Source organism: Heliangelus exortis, chromosome 18 (assembly GCF_036169615.1).
Source record: "Heliangelus exortis chromosome 18, bHelExo1.hap1, whole genome shotgun sequence".
In the NCBI taxonomy this organism is placed as follows: domain Eukaryota; kingdom Metazoa; phylum Chordata; class Aves; order Apodiformes; family Trochilidae; genus Heliangelus; species Heliangelus exortis.
This window is the reverse complement of record NC_092439.1, coordinates 2,006,496-2,023,245: the sequence shown is the minus strand read 5'-3', so window position 1 is coordinate 2,023,245 and position 16,750 is coordinate 2,006,496. Positions and strand designations below refer to the sequence as shown.

Here is a 16,750-nt window from a genome sequence, read left to right as displayed (position 1 = left end):
ACAATATAGGACCATAAATTGGAACTTTCTGCTGATTGTTAAAGCCCAGAGACTCCCTATTGTGTTTTTAGCTTCAAGATCAGTCAGAACTACAAAATCAATTTGAACTGACCTTGTAAGAATTTGAACTGACCACATAAACATGGTCTGAAGTCTTCTCGCCTAGACCTGTAACTGTCTAGACACACAAGCTTCAAAGCTTCTTTTTCCTTCTTGTAGATCAAATTGTTCTTTCACCTTAAACCCTTTAATCTCTGATGTTATCTTTGATTTGAGACCAGCCTTTCTAAGACTGAATGATAGATATCAGAGTTGCTGACAGAGAGACATACCCCTTGCTTTTTGATACTTGGGAAGAGAGGATCCAGCCAAAAGTGAGCATTTTAGATCAGTGGGAATTTAAAAAAAAAAAATTGTCAGGGGCCTTAAACTTTTTTTTTTTTTTTTTTTTTTTAGACAGCTGGTTCCCATAAGCTTGGGATAGCTTTGCAGTTGGGGTTATCAATTTCTTCTCTAAATGAAAGGGGCAGAAGAAGCAGCTTTTCACAACTTACACGATGAAAATAAAGAAAACACCTTACCAAGGGCCCTGAGCTCCGTGGTGATGTCTACGTAGCCGTGCTCAGCACTGTAATACATGGCCTCCTGCAGAGCCTTCATCCTTGTTTTACAGAGTCTGACCTGCCCCTCACTGGAGCTGCCCTGGCTGGAGGTGTCACTCTCCACTCCCTCAGCTAAAATCTCCTCCAGTGAGAGGACATCTCCCTTCAGCTGCTGGGGCTGGGTCAGGAGCTTGCGCAGAACGTTCCTGAGGAGGAAAAAAACATCTCCCTTGGTAATAAATGAAATATCAACAGTTCAGACAGGACTGTGGTGATTTGGGCTTAGGGGTCTGGCTTCATAAATGATAAATTTCCTTCCCAAAGGCTGGCAGATATGGAGCAGACTTTAAAACACTTTTCCAGTGGGATAGAGATCCCACTGGCTAGAGACTGATGCCCTGGTAGCAAGGGCAAAAGAATGGAACATGTTCCTGTACCTTAGTGGTCATATTTCAGAGTGTTAGGGCAAACTGGTCTCTATTGCAATCTGTACTTTGGCATAGAAAAATGCTGCTTTCTTTCAGCCCGTGTGTGGTGACATTTTCAGCTCTGAAGTATGATTTACCAGTGTCTGTTAGAACCCTTGCTGATTTCCCAAATGGGCACCTTCAAGCACTGTTACATTGTTTTAGTCAGACCTGTTTCCTGCATCAGTACACAGAAACCATAAAAAAAAATAAATAGTTCTCTATCACAAAATCCAAACAGATTTTTTTTTGGTTTGGAATTTGTCACAGCAGTTGCAAGAAAGAGGCTTTCTTCTTTGTCTCAGCCACTTTAGGAAGCTTTGCATCGTTGGTGTCCCTCCAGCCAGCTGGAGCCATCTGCAGCAGACATTCCCCATCCTAACAAGTCCACCCCAGTACTCAGCTGTGGCCCTGAACTGCCACTAGCTGGTGCTCTCTTTGCACTCACACTACTCGGTATGACTAAAAAAAGGTTAATTTTGTGCTTTAGGATCACCCTGACCGTTCCAATTAGAGAATAAGCCTTAAATTTTGCAGTTTGCATGTTGCAGAAGATCATGGGAGGGGAACAGAATTGGGAACAGAATGGTCTTTGTGTTGTTTTACACTGTAAATAACTGAATTAGGCCGTTCCAGCTTTGCAGAGTTTGGGCCTCATTTGAGCTATTCCAGGTGTTTCCAGATGTGTGATGTACCTGATGGTGCAGTCCTGGCACCACTGTAAAGCAGAGCTGTGTTGGAGCAAGGTAGCTTCATGGTACTGGGAGGACTGTGGTGAGACCCTCTGGGTACCTCTCAGCCCCATCCACATGGGTGGTTTCAGGGTTATTTTAATTGCCTTGTTACACCAACATTTTTTTTGTGGGAACAGAAGGATCTCTGGATGAGTTTGTACGTAATGTCTTATTTCTAAACAACTACTCTGCAAACAGGGTTGGAAAACCCAGGCTGGCTTTTTCAAGCATTTTAATGACTGATTTCTAGGTCAGCCATTCAGAAACCAGGGAGGCAGTCAACCAAACTGCAGAATCACAGAATCACCTTGGTTGGAAAAGGCCTTCAAGATTGAGTCCAACCAAATTCTGATGCAGATTATTTTTGCCACCTTAATCTGATTAGATGCCCTCTGAGAACATGAACCACAATCTCATAACCTACCCACAGGTGGAACTTGGTCTGCTCAGGTATGGCCTAGAGCCAGCTCCTATTCAGTGCTGCAAAGCTAGACCAGCAAGTGAGAGAATAAGAAAAAGCAAACAATGATCTTTCTGTTGTGTTTTGTGCTAAAATATAATCCCTTTCTTTTATCAAAGTTGTAGTTGCTGAATAATCAAAGTTTTGCATCGTTCTTTCTCAAAGGGATGTTGCAGAGAGCAACTACTGGTTTCAAGAATCTTTTTCTGTTCCCCAAAACACTCAAACCCCACAACCTACAACTGAATGGGAGTGGTCTGAGAAACTGTGCTGCCCTAAAAAATGGTTCTGAACATGAACAGAGCTTTACCTGTGCCCATGTGCAGCTGAGTGACTGAAGCAATTCATTTCTTCATGAAGTGGTGAAGACATCCCATTGACTTCCAGCATACTCAGGAGTGGGTCAGCACCCCTGCTTAGCAGTAAGCTGACCAACTCATAGTTGCCTAAGAAAAAATGGACAAAAACATGACAAAAACATGAGGATTCCATGTCTGTTACCTCTTGAAAGCATGTAGCAGAGGACTGGTAACAGACACTGTACCAGCAACATTTAGGCTACCAACTATGGCTCTCAGAGCATCCTGCAAGCATTCATTAGGCTTCCTAATATCTCAGGAGAAGGAAACTGAGTCACCTAAATTGCTTCATGACACACAACTAGCTAGAGGCAGAATGAAAAAAGAACTAAACTGGTCTGCTGCTCTCAAAACACACCAGCAGAGAGGTGTGCAACTGGGATCAGAGTCTCAGCTGGTCAGTTGGGTGAGGTTAACAGAGGCCAGACAGGAGCTGCTCTTGCTGACCACAGCTTCATAAACCCCCCCTGCAGACAAGTAACTCAGTGCAGCCCATGTTCAGCCAGGCCTCCTCTCCACTGTTCTCACTGGATGGAGCAGAGTGGTGGCAGGAGACCCAGCACAGGGAATCTGTCACTGGGAGAGGAGGAGGCCATTTTTTGATCCCCTCAGCAAAGCTTGGTGCAGAGTAAGCCAGAGAGACTCGGCCTCATAAACACAAAAATGAAGCAGAAAGTAATGAAGGAAAAAAAAAAGTAAAAAGCAGAGGTGAAAAGTGTGGAAACCCAGCAGGTACTTTTAAGCTAGCACAGACTTGTTCACAGAACATGAAACTCTTCTCCTACCAGTTAGGTAGAAGCACTGCAAAATTTTACTTGTATTTATTAAATTAATAAAACAAATTTCTTTCCGTAGCAGTTATTTTTCTCCAGGCTGAATTTAAACTTGTTATTTTTTGCAGCTGGACATTATTTAGATCCAAGACAAGCCTTGACTAGACAGTAGCTGGTTTATGTTCCTTGTTGCTGCCCTGTGCAAAGGAGTTGTTTCAGTCAGTTTCACTGTGGAGGCTGCTGGCAGGAGGTGAGTGTTGGGACGAGTTGCAAAAGCAGACACTCATTTTGTGCCCATCAAGCTTTTGCCACACGATGACAGCTTTTAGTCACTGCCAACCAGACAGGGTTCCTAGTAGTGCTTTACAAATGAAAAAAAAACCAAAAAAAGCTGACTTTTTAGTAGCTATCTCACTGCACTACTCATTTGATACCTTTACCATACCCGTGGTACAGTATGCAAAGTGTCTCAGAATGCAGGAATTACTTTTGAACACATTTTACAGACTCTGGACCCATGGGTGGATGAGTTGTGGTTATTCTGTGGTAGGAGGAGAGGGAGTGTGCTGAGGCTGAGCTCAGCTTACCTGCTGCTGATGCCAGCTGAAGGGGAGTCTCAGCATAGTTGTCTTCTCCACTGTTAGCAGCAGAGCCCTCAACGTGGGCACCAGCATCCAAGAGCAGCTGCAACAGACACATGAAAGGCAAAGAGTTGAGAAAAGAGCAATTCAGAAAGACAAAACAGAGGAGGCTGTGTGTTGAAAAGGCAAACCAGTAGATGCCTAGGGAAGTCTACACAAAGGGATTATCTCAAAGGCAAAAGCAAAGTATCTATTACAAGGGAAATTTCTCTTGCATTTCATTGCACAGCCTAGGACTAAAGTCTCCACGTGAATGTCAGTTTAGAGTTTTCTTATTTTCTTTTGCTTGGCTGGGCTTTCCGTAGTGAGTTTATGCTGGAAAGGTGCTCAGCCTGGCACCTTGGAGAACATCACCTACTCGTTGGTTTAGGTTTTTAAATTACTTTTATGACCATGGTTTTGCAATTGTAATTTTCCAACTCCAAAGAGCTCTGCAGTCAGAGCTGCTCTTCAGTGCAGGAAGTCCATTTCGTGTAGTTTCACGCTGTGCTCAGGAAACAGGATTCCTCCAGGGACTTAGCCCTGGAGGCCAAACATACCTCAGAATACACAGAACCTGCTTTCTCTGAACTCACTGAGCTGCTGCAAGGGAAATCCCCCCTCCCAGATGAAGGGGAGAAGGTTACAAGACAATGGGGATCTTTTATGACCAGGTAGAGAGCATCAGGACACCCAGAGCACCCTCTCCCATGGGAGGAAGGGTCAGCCCTGGCTGTCTGTGCATCACCAGCCCTCAGGAGGGTCTCCCACTGTGTGTAGGAGTCCAGCTGTTGTTTAACACTGTCACAGTTTAACAGCTTTGGTCAGCCCCAGTTAGTGATGACTTTGGCACAAGCAGCACATGCATTCACTTTTTTATTATAAAACATTTTGCAGAGCACGACTCTTGGTGCCAAGTGTCACATGGTAGACCTTAACTTGAGACCTTCACACCCATTTCAGTGAAAACCTTAACTGAAACCTTCACACCTGAGCTCTGCCCTTTCAATAATAGGTACTGAATGAAAAAAAAAAAAAAAAAAAAAAAATTTGTCATCTTGAAGTTTTAACCAAAATAAGAAAAAACAAACATTGTGGGTAAAATGCAGTCCAACAGGAGCTTTGACATACTTGGCTCCATCTCCTGGGAGAATCACACTCTTATCTCACATGTAAATTAAAGCTGTCCAAGCTTTGTAATCCCAAAGGCTGCTCTGGCAATTTGCCAGGTGGACTCTAAGCTTTGTAATTATTTACAAACCTACACAAACAAAAAAAGCGAGTGTGTGCAGCCTCCCTTTGCTAACATTTTTTTTTTTTTTTTTACTTTCTTGTTGGGTTTTTTTTAATCTTTTCCCTCAGAGCAGAAGGCAAATTGAATTCACCAGCAATTGGCTATCTGATGGGATCAGTTTTGAATTCCTCTTGAAGTCTGGGAAGGATTTCCAGGGCTCCACCCCATTCTGCTGCCCTCTGTGTTAATTCCATAGAAAAGGGAGTGGGAAGGATGAGAGAGGCTCAGCTCCCACATAGGATTAGAAAGGAAGTTACAGCTGATTTGCTGCCATTAGAGCAGAAAGCAGCAGGCACTTAATTTCTGCACACATAAATGTATAAACCAATTAAGATCTAATGTCAGCATCCTGATCAAGCAGTCCACCTGTAAGTACTCCAAATGAAGGCCTTATTTTATCTAATACCAAAGAAATAATTTGCAGCATTGTTCTGGAAGTGGTAAGCCTGGTGCTGAAATACTGAAACCAGAGAAAAAGGAAAAAAGATACAATATTATGCTAGGAATTATGTCATCAAGTCACAGTTCCCCAGGAAAAGCATCAGTTGCATTCAAACCACACAACTTTTTGTTGGTTTTTAGAAGGCTTCCACCAACCTGCACGTGGAGGCCTGTGACAGACCCTTGCTGAGGAAGCCTGGCAATAAGGGGGCTGCACTTCAATCCCTCTCCTGGAAAGATTCCTGACTGGGGAATTTCCTCTGCTTACCTGAACAACAGAGATGTGTCCATGTAACACAGCAAAGGTGAGAGCAGTCCAGTGTCTGCTGTCGGGATGGACTGAAGGATATCTTGGAGAGGTACTGGGAACCTGGGAGAAGGGAACCAAGGTTGTTATTACCCACTGTGGGCTCTGTCTGCTGCAGTCTTTAGACTGGTACATAACTGGCTTTTTTTCTTTGTAAGTGACAACCCCAGGGAACAGTAACTTAGACCATTTTGAGAAGATGGCCAGCACTGGTCACACTGTCCAATCCCCTGGGCCTTTTTAATGGGCTTACTGGTTTCTCTCCCAGTGGCAGCTCTTTCAGGAGGGAAGCTCCTTCACCCTGCTGTGCCAATGCCAACCATAACTGGAGCCACTGAGTGCTCCAAGAGGTTTTGAAGGTTTTCTTTCCTCTCCCCAATTCCCGAAGCAGTGATTTCAGAAAGAAGTAGCATGCTCAGAAGCTTCCAGAAATGAAGCCTTTGGTTGCTAGGAGAGATTCTGTAATAGCTCTTGCTAAGTTAACAGATGAATAATTATGGGGAGAGGGTCCTCTGTTACTCACTGGGATATCTAAATTTGCTCCAGCATCTATAAGCATTTGGACCATGGCTTCATCTCCAGCAGCACAGGCATACATCAGTGGGGTCATACCCTTCAGGAAAAGGGAAAAAAAAAAAGTTATCTTTATTTATCAACAGTGAAACTGTCACAGACACAGTGAGTTTGCATCCTAAAGTATAGAAAAGTGTGTGTGTGCAGGTGTGTAGGGACAGCATAACCAGATGTTCAAAACATGTTGGTTTTTATGCAGAGTGGGCACAAGACACTCATTAGTATTGAGTGCAGACAAAACATCAAAGGACAAGACTGCAAAAATACAAAAGAAAACCCCATCCATGTGTTGTCTGCAATGTTTGGGCCTTCTCAAGGGTGCCAAAAAAGAAACACCATTTCTTGGATCATTTGTAGCCAGATGAACCGAAAAAGCACAAAGCAACACAAAAAGATGCAAGATGAATTTATTTGGCAATTTATCCCCCTTGCTAAAATCCTATTTGCCACAATATTTCAGCATTTCAATCCCATAAATCTCTCTCATTCTACTTAACCAGCAAACCATGACAGCTCAGAAATGAATGATGAGATAAATGAGCCTTACTTACTGAGTTCATTCCAAAAGTAGCCAAGGACAGAAAGGAAATGGCTGAGTAAAACCCACTCCTGCTCACATCCTAGAGCTCTACAGCTTCTCCCCTCTCCCCCTTAATTATTGTGACCACTGGAATTTTTCACAGGAATTTTTCTCTGCTGCTTAGTGTAATAATACAGCTTCAACTTTAGAGAGGGGCATGTATCACAAAATACAATGGCATCTCACACAGAGGAGTTCTGATCTTGTATGAAAAGAGGTCCTATTAAAACAGCCCCAATTCCAAGCTTTCCTGCATTTGAGGCAGTAACATTTGCAAAGATGTTTTGGGGGTAGGAAAAGGATGGGGGGTTTGGTTTTGAGGGGACTTGGGAGGATCCTCTCTCACTACAGATAAGTAAACCAAATTGAGAATTTAAGACTGGGCTCTGCAGGCACAAACCTGTATTTATTGCCATAGGGTCCTAAAACTACCAGGTTTGAATAGACTTACCTTTCCTTTTGCTTTTTTTCTATTTTATTTTTCCTTAAGATTCATTAATGACAAAAAGAAATCAAGATCTATGAACTGAGCTGACCAGGTGCCAGTATTAAAACATTCACTCCCATGACAGGACATAGAGAGCTGCTTTCTCTTGCCATGCCCATGTCAGTTTCCCCAGGTTTGGGCATTTGGAGCTACCTGCAAAGTTCAGATTTGGTTTCTTATCCCAGCTATGACAGAGCCACTGCTAGAGACTGGATTTAACTCTCTGTGGCTGGTAGTGCAGAGCAGGACACTCCTTTGGCTGCAGAGATGAGTTGCTCCAGAATCACTTGAGTGGAAAATTTCAGAGAAACAAACAATATCTCCAGAGGGTGCCTGTCCTACCCTTCTCCTCCAGTGCCAAAACTTTGTGCTTTGAGACATGAGAACAGCATTCTATGAAGAAGCAAGAGCTGCCAGCACTCTGCAATCCCCCTGTTCCCAGTGGGAGTGGCTGGAAGATGGCATCAAGAGGCTGATGAGACCATAAATTATTGACTCCTCAAACTTTCAGCTGAGTTCCCTACAGAATTCAGGCTCTTGAAGCATAAAAAAAAAAAAGCCAGACAGCTCCAAGTTTGCTGGCTCACTGAAGAAAGGTAAAAAAATCCCACAGTGCCAAGATGGCCTTGGCACCAGTTTCTTTGGTATTAGGGTGGTAATGTTCACAATGCAAAATAATCTGCTCTCAGAGAGCAAAAAGGCTACATAAACAAGCACTGCAAAAAATATGATAAATGTGGGAATTGGCAGACCTTAATAATATAAATTTGCCTCCTTTGTCACTTTAATAAAGTCAGTATCAAGGGATTATGATGTGATACCCCACTCCTGTGACCACAAAGCTCCCTGTATTGGATGTGGAGATAACTACATACCTAGCTAAAAGCTTGTGCAGGAACAGTTTGTGCTCCTACTTGTGTACATGTTCACACATCCTTTAAAACTGCAGGATGGTGGAAAGCACTGTGGAAGATGTGTGAGTTTCAGAATTTGGTCTGAAATGCCACTGCAGTAAAATGCTGTTGATGAGAACACCTCTCTAATTGAACACAAAGCCTTCCTACTGCTAAATATCCCACTGCTTCTGAGACATGACAGCTCATTCTCATTGCTGTGGCACCTATAATGAGTGTTTACTTGGGAGAGGTGGGGTTTTTTAATTAAAAGCTAATTCAATGCATTGAATGATGCCCCAGAGAACAGACTCTGCTGTTACTTGATGGGGCTGACAGCAAAAGTAGAAGCAGTGAAAGACTCTCCAGCCTACCAAATACCTCTGGTTTGACACTGCTGAGCAGGGAAATGAAAAAAGAAGTGAAAAAGAAAAAGAAATGAAAAAAATGAAATGAAAATGAAAAAAAAAAAAAATAGACACATCAGGATGATGGACTTCCAACCACTGGGGTTCTTGGTGCTGTACTGAGAATACACAACTCACTTCACACTTGAAAGCCATCAGCCAGCCACACCTTTTGGTCACTCACCACTGACCCAGACTGTATCTGGGCTGTTGGAGCAGAAGAGGGTGTCACTGGCAAACCCCACTTTATTCTGACATTGTCTTAGCATGAAGACAACATCAGACTTTCCATTCACAGCCAGAGTATTAAGCTGTCTTCCATCAGTGTCTGAGACAGCCCATCCAAGGAACAGACCTACATTCCAGCTGATAAAGAAACAATTCACTCTAAGCTTTGACTGTCTTTTTTGGGGAGTTGTTTGCTTGTTTTTAAGGGATACATTTTCAGACTGAAACACAAGCTAGAATTAGAAAGCCCTGGGAGAGGCAATTAACACTTACAACCTCATGTATTGATTTGCTGCTTGGGAAGGAGCATGCAATTTGTTCAAGCAAAGAATTTCTGTGAGAGTTGTTTTGCATACCTGATCATCCATGGTGTTAACCCCATCAGGTCCCAGCACATCAATTGCTTGGTTGATCAGATCTGTCCTTCCACAGTTCAGCATCCGGAAACCCAGATCCTGCTGGAATTTTTCAGTAGCAGCCTTAGCATCCAGCCTCCGGAAGGAACTAAAGCAACATTCAGGTCTGTGAAGAACAAAAGAATTCCTGGATTTTTTTTTTTTCTTTACCTCCATCTCCTAAGAAATCAGGCTTACAAGTTTCCATGATTTTACCTATCATATACCTTCCCCATTGCATTATGATTTCTGAAAAAATCTGGTTACCTTCACTCACTTATTCCTTGTCATGAGGGGTATTTCTGGACCAGGAACCAGTTCTGGTATTTTCTCACTGAGCACTTGCAGCAACCATGTTTCTCTAGTGCAGCTTCTCACAAAAAACCTCACCAAACCCCAGCTGCTTTAAAGAATTAGCTGCGTGTGTTTTGAATATAATATTTGTATTTTCCTGCTTTTTACAGGACCACCAAATAAATACAAGGTGTTGCAAGGAGGAGAAAGAGGCTGAAAGTGTATATAACAAAATGCCATGATACAACTATGCCTGCCAGACTAGCTAGGATCTTGAAATCAAAGGCATTGCTGAAAGGAGATGATGATTTTTATTTATTTTTTAATTTTTATTTTCCAAAAAAGAAACTACCAACTTTAGGCAGTGGAACATTCTCAAGCTGTCAATAAAATTAAGTGCATTAATATTTCTATGAGGCTCTATTAAATCCTTATCCTTTAGATGACTATCAAATGACCTTTATCTCATTTGGAAGGAGCCCAGGGCTTACTGTAAATCCTCTGTTTATCTGCTCAGAGACTTCTGAATTCCAAACCTGGAAGTGTATCTCCTTCACTGAAGAGCCATGGCCAAATCAGAGGTGTTTCCTATCTCAGCTGGGCATTGGTAGATTCAGCCCTTTGATGTTATTTCTGGATCAATGTCTTCTCCTCTAGTTGCCTGGTTTTCAAGACAGGCTCTTGAGCAAACTCTCAGGGAGTGAGATAGCAGCCTGCCAAGTTCCTTTGAAAAATGAGATGCTCTCAAGAAGTCTAACCTCTTCTGGAAGCTTTGTATGCCCTGCCAGATAACTAAAACACTCATCACTTCACATAGAAGAGTCAAGAATAATCTTTATCACGTTTTAATTCAGCTGGTCATTTTTCTGAACATCCATTGATGGTGGGTGACAACTGGTGAGCAGATGCTCTGAACAATATGCTGAGTTAACAAAGATCCCTCTACAGCCTGGTGACCCCTCACATTGTAGAGGGGAAACCAGCATCTCAGCACAGCTGCTTTCAGAAAGGAACTGCACCAGGGTGTCATTAGGGGAACAGTCAGCAGAGAAGCAAAGTGATAGTCTTGGAGTCACCAGCTCTTTGGAAATACATCTGCAAATAAATTGTGTCCCTGAGGCAGTTGAGTGCATTAGAAAACAAGATCTCTGAAGCACCCAGGCACTGGATTAGGACACAAGAGTACAAGAGGACAGTAAGGAAAAGGGCTTAATGCTAGGCATATAAATCCTAGAGGTAGGCCAGTAAATTAATAATCTTGTTTGACTAAAGTAGTAGCTCCTCCATGAGAGATGCAAAGTAGCTTTTTCTTATAGAGTGTGATAAGATTTACAGCAGACTACCAGAGCTGAGGGAAAGAGCTCACTTGTGCACAAGTGTTGTGCAGCTGCTGTAACCACAGCAGGTTTTCTCTGTGTGAGCTGTTATCCTGTGGAGGGGAGAGACAAACTCTCACGTGCTTCCTAGGGTAAAGCTGTGCTCTGCAGCTGTCCTGTTAGCAGCTCCTGTACATCCAGCTGTGCCCAAGGGATAAATGGATGAAGTGAAGGTGGACTGGGAGACATCAGAGAGCAGGGAAAGGGATGGGGCTCAGGTCCTGGTTTGGGAAAGGAGAGCTTGAAGAGGGGGCTGGAGGCTTTGGGTTTCATAAATGGTAACTACTACTATAACTACTGGTAGTGAGTCATTTAAATTTGGTCTGCAGTGAGGAATAATAATAACAATAATAACAACAACAATAATAATAATTTTTAAAGCAGTGTATGATAATAACTTAATATTAAAATCCCAAGATTTACATTTAAGTAGGTGGGAAAAAACATAGTTCTCTGCAGTCTAGCATTTTCCCACCTATATTATCACTCAACCAGTAACAGCTGAATACTGAGTATGTTTGTAAATTGTCTGGCAAACATAAACTGAAAGCATCATATTAGGAGGCTTCATCTACTAAGACACAAACAGTAGTTGTGGAAGAACTATACTGCCCAGGGAGTCTGTGTTAGAGAACAGATATTAGAGGTCTGAATTTCAGGTTGTACTAATTATACTCTCTTCTTCTGCACACCTTCTCTTTACAGGATTTCAACACACCCTACCTGATGCTTCACTGCTGCAAGAAACTATCATTATATGGCTTTTAGGCTGTGCAGTGTGAGGAAAATCAAGTTGCAATTTGCCTGCAGTCACACAGCAAGCCAAGGATAAATTTGGCTTCAGTTCCAAGATTTCCTCAGTGTGCTGTAATGGCTAGGTACAAATGACTACTTTAAAGGATTGTATAAGGGGCACTGGAAATGAGGCATTGCTCTCACCTCATGCTTTTTTTCTATTAGTCTAAATCTTTCATGCAGCAAGAAGACAGTGCCCTTTCTCTCAAGCCACACATCACAGAACATCCTTAGACTTCTGAAGATAAAACCCAAGTAAGACAGTTCAGAACAATTCAATTATCTTATGCCTGAAGACCCCACATACCGTGGTTGGGTTGAGGCCCTTTATATCTCCCTCCTTCTATTTATTGCAGCCCTTATTTTGGTCCTCCTGGGTTTCTATCAAGACCTTAATTTCACAGCTCTATCATAATGGCTTCAGTTTGAAGTTCCTGAGATAAACTCCACTTTCACAAAGTGGGCTGTCTCTAAGTGGCTCCCCTTTTAGCTCACATCAGCAGCAAAATCAAACACCCAAATCACTTCTCTCTTTATTTTTAAGGTGTACAATCTATAAAGGTAAGGGACTACCTGTGTCTTATGTGTCAATGTGCAGGAAAAACCAGTGCAGTGTGAGTGGGATGTGAGTAGGATGCCTCTGAAGCAGAAAGTTCAAATTCAGTTTTGAAACCAAGAGCGTTTTTAGATGAGAGACTGAAAGAAAAACCATGAACATGACTGGAAGTACTTTTGATTGGTTTGGTCTTCTACAGTATTGTTCATCAAAGAATTTCAAAGGTTTTGGCAAGCATTAGGCACATATGTGAAATTATTTTAGCCCATATTAAGTTGCCTGTGCTGGTACCTACCAGCAACACGTATTCCAGGGTAGTGTGTGCTTAAACTGACACAGAACACACGTACACTGGCAGAGAAAAGAGAGAAGGAAAGGGTTCCAGGACTCAGCATACAGCTCCTGCTTTCTGGATGCCAAGTCCAAATTCAGCTGCTCCCTTCCAGTCTGAAGCCAAGGAGTTTAAATAACTGCTGAGGATCACCTGTGCAACTTCACTTTTAAAAAGACTGTCAGCACTCTGGGTCTCTCAGGCACCTTGTCTGAGCACAGAGAATAAGCCTAGGAGAAAGCTGCAGCAAATGAAACTTTCATCCATCTAATTGCACCATCATTTTCACTGACTAATTTAGCTTTGCATTAGTTTTTGTGGGTAATAAGTATTACCCTTCAATTCACAAATGGGAAGGCAGAGGATGTAGCAAAAAAGTAACAGCCTTTTTGGCTGCCAGAAGGAAGAATAAAAAGCAATAAATTCAGATACAGGGCTCCTGATTAAAAGCCTCTTGTTGCTTTTTGTGAGAGTAAAGGTGTATTTTTATCATTTCAGGTGATCTTTTCATCACTTAAGAGCAAGATAAAAGTATTATTTATTGTTATTAATGCATCCTGCCCACTCACTTAACCCAAAGGTATATGGGGGACAAAGTTCTTTCAAGAAATAAGTACTTACCTGGTACTAAAGTTCAAGATGTAACCCTGATATCCAAACCAGTGCTAATGACAGCAACTTAGAGAACTACAAACCTGAATAAAATACCTGTGATGTGCTAATGAACCAAGCTAATTATAAATTCCTGTTCAATATCTATGTGAGGGGAGGAATTGAAAAGGTACTGATACTTTCCATCAAGGTATTACAAAAAGTAAATACTCTTGGAATTAAGGCTGAAGCATAAAAAGCCACAGATTCTTGCACTTAGCCTTCTCTCTCTCATTCTTCCTACGTAAGTTTTCATGAGACAAAATCCTCCCACCCAGTCCCAACGGTCGCCCAAAATTTCTTTAGCTCTTGGAATACTAAAAGGTAAAATACGTGTTGCCTGTATAGCAATTTGAGATCTGCCTCCTGCAAAGCACAGCAAGAAGAATATTTTAAGAAGTTTCAAGCTCTTCAGGGGCTCATAGAACTTAGTCCACGTACTTGAGCTGCCGGGGCTCACAGTCCAGTCCAGGTAGGAGCAGCCTGGCTGTCTGCCTGATGTCATCACTGTCCACGGTCAGACTGCGCCGGTGCTCAGCGTAGGTGATTGCCACTCTCATCCACTCCATCAGTGGTGGCAGAAGCATGAAGGGTCTGTGCAAACAAGGAAAAAAAAATCCAACAGAGTTAAGACGGCCCCGATCCCTCGTGCTGCCACACCGAGTCGTTTCCTGGGTGTGCCTGTGGGAGGCTGGCACAGAGCAAACCCACCTGCAGGGAAAAACTCTGTCAACTCTGTCCCTCTGCTCAGCAGGACAGGGAGGTCACAGCAGGTGGAGGGAACAAACTGCTCTGTCATGGTTATCTGAACTGCTTCTTACCCAAAATGGGCCCCCCTTGCTCCAGGGTCCCACACTTTGTTTGGGATCAGAAGGGCTCTCATCCCAGGGATGCAGTTTATGACTCTGTGTTGCTCTAAGTGATCCATGCTCCAGGCTGCTCCACTGCTCACACTTGGTAACACTGCACAGATTCTGTTTGAAACTTCAGTAAAACCAGGCTAATTCAGCACTACCTCCATTGGTCCTTAGCACAAGCCAATGTTTTTTCACATTTCTGCAGAGCTCAGGCCTCTATTTTTGCACAACTGACCCTACAATATGTAGGTACCATAATATACACAAGATATCCCACCTATCCATCCTCTTCAGCTGATGAATTCTTTGTTTGATTTTTTCCCCAGGATAGCTGCCACCCCGGTGGAAGGCTCTGAAGTGCCAGCTGTAACTGCAAGCACCCTTCCCATTTCCAGTTATTCCCAATCCTGTTAACACTGAGGTGAAAAAGCCCCTTTCATTCAGGCATTCCAAAGAAAATAACCGAGAGAAGGTATTAATTCCTACACAAACTTCAGAGAAGAAGACACATACCAGAAAATATAAAATGATTTTGGTATTAATGGAAGCAGCTGAACCCATGAAAGGCATTTTCAAATGTGTGCATGCATATGGGAGCACAGTAAGAGTCAGCAGCACCAGTCCCCTTAGAAATTCTCAGTAATGGGATCTGCAAGCAGAACTCCCTTTGAAGATCCTTCAGGGTGGAATAACTCTACTCTGTAGAGTTTATGCCATCTGCTTTCATTTTGCCAGCTGCCAGGTGAGCTCTCCTACAGTGCCACTGTCTCTTTACAAACACAGGCACTCTTTTTCCCTCTGTTCCTTCTCTTCTATAGAGAAACAGCACCTAGAAAATCAGAGGTCATTTTAAGCAACCTGATCAATCCTGGATTGCCAATGCAAGGGTGTTTTCAACATGACATCTACCTCCTGCTTTTACCAAAATATCAGGTCTGTTCCATTCCTCACTCTGAAAATTACCCTGTAACTCATTAGAGGAAAGACTTTCTGGAAGTCCAGCTGGAATCTCCCAGCACGTTTAGGCTTTCTGGTTTGTCCCAGATAGATGGGGTGGGATGAAACCAATCACAGCCACCTCAGAGGTGACTGATGTCCCAAAGGGGAAAGCAACAACTTGCAGCAGGCATTTGGGAGATGCCTTTCAGCAGACTGTTCCAGAGAACTTCAACCCTTATCTGCCCTGCAAAAGAGTCATTTACACCTTTTAAATTCAGGCATTCAGGCTCCCCATGTACTCATCAGAACCTCTAGTATAGGATTCAAAGCTCCCAAGATGTGGTGAGGACAGAGAGGTAGGGTAGGTAGGCTGAAAGCACCAGAATTAAATACTCAAAGTCAGATGGGGTGAACACCTCAGGAGCAATGGAAAAAACTCAAAAGTGATAGTATCTACCACCTTTTGTGGTAGATAAACTACTAAGGCCACGTCACAGCTTCCCTGACACTTTAATGGTGGGAAAATTGCTGAACAGAGAACCACAGTGATCCAGCAGAGTCCTGATCATCTTATCAGGTAATGAGCCAGATCTTAGGAACTGTTACACTGGGCAGCAAGAGACTGTGGTCAGCCAAGAGAAAATACCATTGAGCCTTCACCAGAAATAACATGTGTCATGGAGAAATTTCCATTTTGTGCTAAATTCACATGTGCCAGGGTTATAAGTGGCTTGGATTCACAAGCAGACCGTGAGAATGAAGAGCCTGGTTTGGAAGGAATGGAAAGGAGAAAGAATCTTTGCTTGTTTATTGTTTTAAATCTCACCAGATTTTTCCAAAGGGTTTAAAACTCTCAGCTCAGCCTCCTTATCCTGTGCCTGAAGGTGAGCAGACTTTGGACTGCAAAAAGAAACATCAGGAAGGATGTTTTGCTTACAGTGCCATCCTAGTTTGTCCCAACCCCACCACCTGCATTTCTGTGCAAGTCTGATAAATCATTTTGCTATCAGGAGTGACTAAAATGACTTCAATTTCTCATTTGCTAGAAGCTTTACTTCTCTTGAGAGTTTCTAGCTTGAGGATGGGCTTTCTGCTCTCCTGACATACACATCCCCCTTTCTTTTATCCAACAGCTCTTTCTTTGCTCACTGCCACACCAACAAACAAACAGTATTATCCCACAACCTGAGCAGAAAAAGATGCAGTTCAACTTAATAAAATGCCAATATTGGGTTGCATTGCACAAAAAAAAAAAAATAAATGCAATTACTCTCTTTCTTGAAAAGAAATGCAATTATCTTCCCTGTGGTCCTTAACCTGGGCATCTGTCT

General features: G+C 42.8%; 2 protein-coding genes across 9 annotated transcripts in view; one reads left to right on the top strand and one right to left on the bottom strand.

Moving 5' to 3' along the window:
* NAT10 (N-acetyltransferase 10) overlaps positions 1-6,025 on the top strand; it is a 37,812-nt gene extending 31,787 nt beyond the window's left edge. For 2 of the 3 annotated variants that reach the window (XR_011729558.1, XM_071762531.1), the window contains one exon: positions 2,429-3,464. The gene's annotated coding sequence lies outside the window, so the exon portion shown is untranslated. Of the gene's footprint in view, positions 1-2,428; positions 3,465-3,523; positions 3,646-5,891 lie in introns of those variants that run through there. The other variant, XR_011729557.1, reaches the window with a different exon arrangement.
* The window catches only part of ABTB2 (ankyrin repeat and BTB domain containing 2), a 129,351-nt gene that overhangs the window by 8,414 nt on the left and 104,187 nt on the right, over positions 1-16,750 (bottom strand). For all 6 annotated transcript variants that reach the window (XM_071762524.1, XM_071762529.1, XM_071762523.1 and 3 more), the window contains 7 exons: positions 14,065-14,217; positions 9,582-9,747; positions 6,581-6,670; positions 6,019-6,120; positions 3,983-4,079; positions 2,574-2,709; positions 582-808 (listed from right to left, as the gene is read on the bottom strand). In XM_071762524.1, the coding sequence (XP_071618625.1) occupies positions 582-808; positions 2,574-2,709; positions 3,983-4,079; positions 6,019-6,120; positions 6,581-6,670; positions 9,582-9,747; positions 14,065-14,217 (971 nt within the window). The remainder of the gene's footprint in view (positions 1-581; positions 809-2,573; positions 2,710-3,982; positions 4,080-6,018; positions 6,121-6,580; positions 6,671-9,581; positions 9,748-14,064; positions 14,218-16,750) is intronic.